Raw genomic sequence first — 1923 nt, forward strand, 5'->3', positions numbered from 1 at the left:
CTGCAAAGGGCAGGAAACGGATTCTCCCCTAGAGATTGGGGCGTGGGGGTAGAGCTCAACACTTTGATTTTTGACTCAGTAAAACTGATTTTGGACTTCTGATCTCTGGAACTGTAAGAGGGTAAGTGTGTGCTGTTTGGCGCCACCAAGTTTGTGGTAATGTTACATTAGTCACAGGAAACTAATACACCGTGGCTGAGCTCCTCCCCACCCTCTGAGCCTCAGCTTCCTCATCTGTGAAATGGGTCAGTAGTGCCTACCTCCCAGGGTTGTTGTGAATGAAATAATATAACGTCTCTCAAGCACCCAGCTCAGTGCCTGGCGCCGGGGAGCTGCTGCGGGGCAGGGGGGGGGGGTACCTGGTAGCAGGGTTCGCAGAGGGGCCTCCCGTCCTTCTGGTAGAAGCTCTGCCCGGCCAGCTGGCGGCGGCAGGTGCGGCACGTGAAGCACTGGGCGTGGTACTGCCTCTTCATGGCTTCCACGGCCAGCTCTCGGGGGGACACAGTCTTGTGGCAGAAGGCACAGACATCTGGGGTGGAAGGGACACAGGCCATGACCTGCCCAGCCTGGGAGCACTGTACCCGTCACCACCCACACGTGCCCAGAGTGCCCGGTCTCTGCCTCGAACCCCGGGGGGCCTAGTGTGACCTCGTTCCTGGGGAGGGTCATGAGGATCAATAGAAAGCAAGGCGAATGGCCTTTGGAAAGAGACGCCGTGTGAGGACAACTGGGTTCTCATCGGCAAAAACATTAAAGTGGGGCGAGGCCTCCCTCAGGACACCTCACAAAGTGAGTAACACCCGGCGCTGGAGAGGCTGCAGACCTGCCGGCGGGAGTGTAGATCGGGCCGATCATGAAGGGCAATTTGGCAAAAATATCGGAGTTACAAATGCACCCCCCCTCTGGCCACCGCACTTTCTCTCCCAGGAATTTATTTCACAAACTTGCACACAGGCCAAACGACCCACGTGCAAGACGATTCATCTCGGCCTCGTTTTTTACAGCAAGAAGCCACCTCGGCGCCTGTTCATAGGCGACTGGCTCAGTGCACACGGTAGGGCCGCGTGGAGGAATACTATGCAGCCGAGAAAAAGAACAGGGAGCCACTTCACGTTCCGACGAGAAATGAGCTCGAAGATGCCCGAAGGAAAGAATGTGCAGAACAGCGTGGAGTTTGCTCCTCTTTGTGGAAAAATGAAGGGGGTGGTGGTGGTGGATACATATTTCTGTTTGCGTACATACACATAAAACATCTGGAAGAATATACAGATGTTAACAACAGAGGCTGTCGGGAAGGAAACAGGGTGATGCGGGGATGGGGCAGCGGGAAGAGCACACTGTGTACCCTCTCATGCTTTCTATTCTGTATGAGAAAAATTAAATAGTGAGAATGATTCAAGGCATTTTTGCTATCAGATCAAATCTGGCAACCAATTTGAAATGGGTTTTAGTGCTACAGGAGAAACAGTTACGACAATAAAAAAAAAGTTGATGTACAACTATAAGGCCCGTCACTGAACCGTGAGCTGGGGAGACACCGGTGGTCCCTGCTGTCCTAGTTCCCACATGGAAGCCCGGGCCAGCCCCCCGAGGGTTCCCCCTACCCCCCCAGCCCTGTGCCTTACCTGTGGACGCCTCTCTCTCCGGGAAGCCAACAGGCTCCTCTGGGGGAGGCGGCAGCTCCTCCTCTGCGGGCCTGAGTCGACTGGGCCCAGGCTGGGATGGAGGCCCCTCTGCCAGGGACTGTGGGGACACAGGAGGTGGGGGGTAGGAGAGAAGTCATCCGGGGGGGACCCCACACATCCGCCCTCGCAGTTCCGCTCCTGATCTGGTGGCACTAGGCACCACGAGCCCCAGGGAACAGAGGAGGAAGCCGAGGCCCAGAGAGGCGAGTGACCCAGCTCAGGTCACTCAGCAGGAGGA

At 56.3% G+C, this 1923-nt stretch overlaps 1 protein-coding gene across 2 annotated transcripts in view; it reads right to left on the bottom strand.

The window, feature by feature from the left end:
* FBLIM1 (filamin binding LIM protein 1) overlaps positions 1-1923 on the bottom strand; it is an 18360-nt gene that overhangs the window by 8733 nt on the left and 7704 nt on the right. For both annotated transcript variants that reach the window (XM_015565862.1, XM_015565863.1), the window contains exons 3-4: positions 1626-1743; positions 360-529 (exon numbers count right to left, since the gene is read on the bottom strand). In XM_015565862.1, the coding sequence (XP_015421348.1) occupies positions 360-529; positions 1626-1743 (288 nt within the window). The remainder of the gene's footprint in view (positions 1-359; positions 530-1625; positions 1744-1923) is intronic.

This window comes from Myotis davidii, unplaced genomic scaffold (assembly GCF_000327345.1).
Source record: "Myotis davidii unplaced genomic scaffold, ASM32734v1 scaffold299, whole genome shotgun sequence".
NCBI classification, from domain to species: domain Eukaryota; kingdom Metazoa; phylum Chordata; class Mammalia; order Chiroptera; family Vespertilionidae; genus Myotis; species Myotis davidii.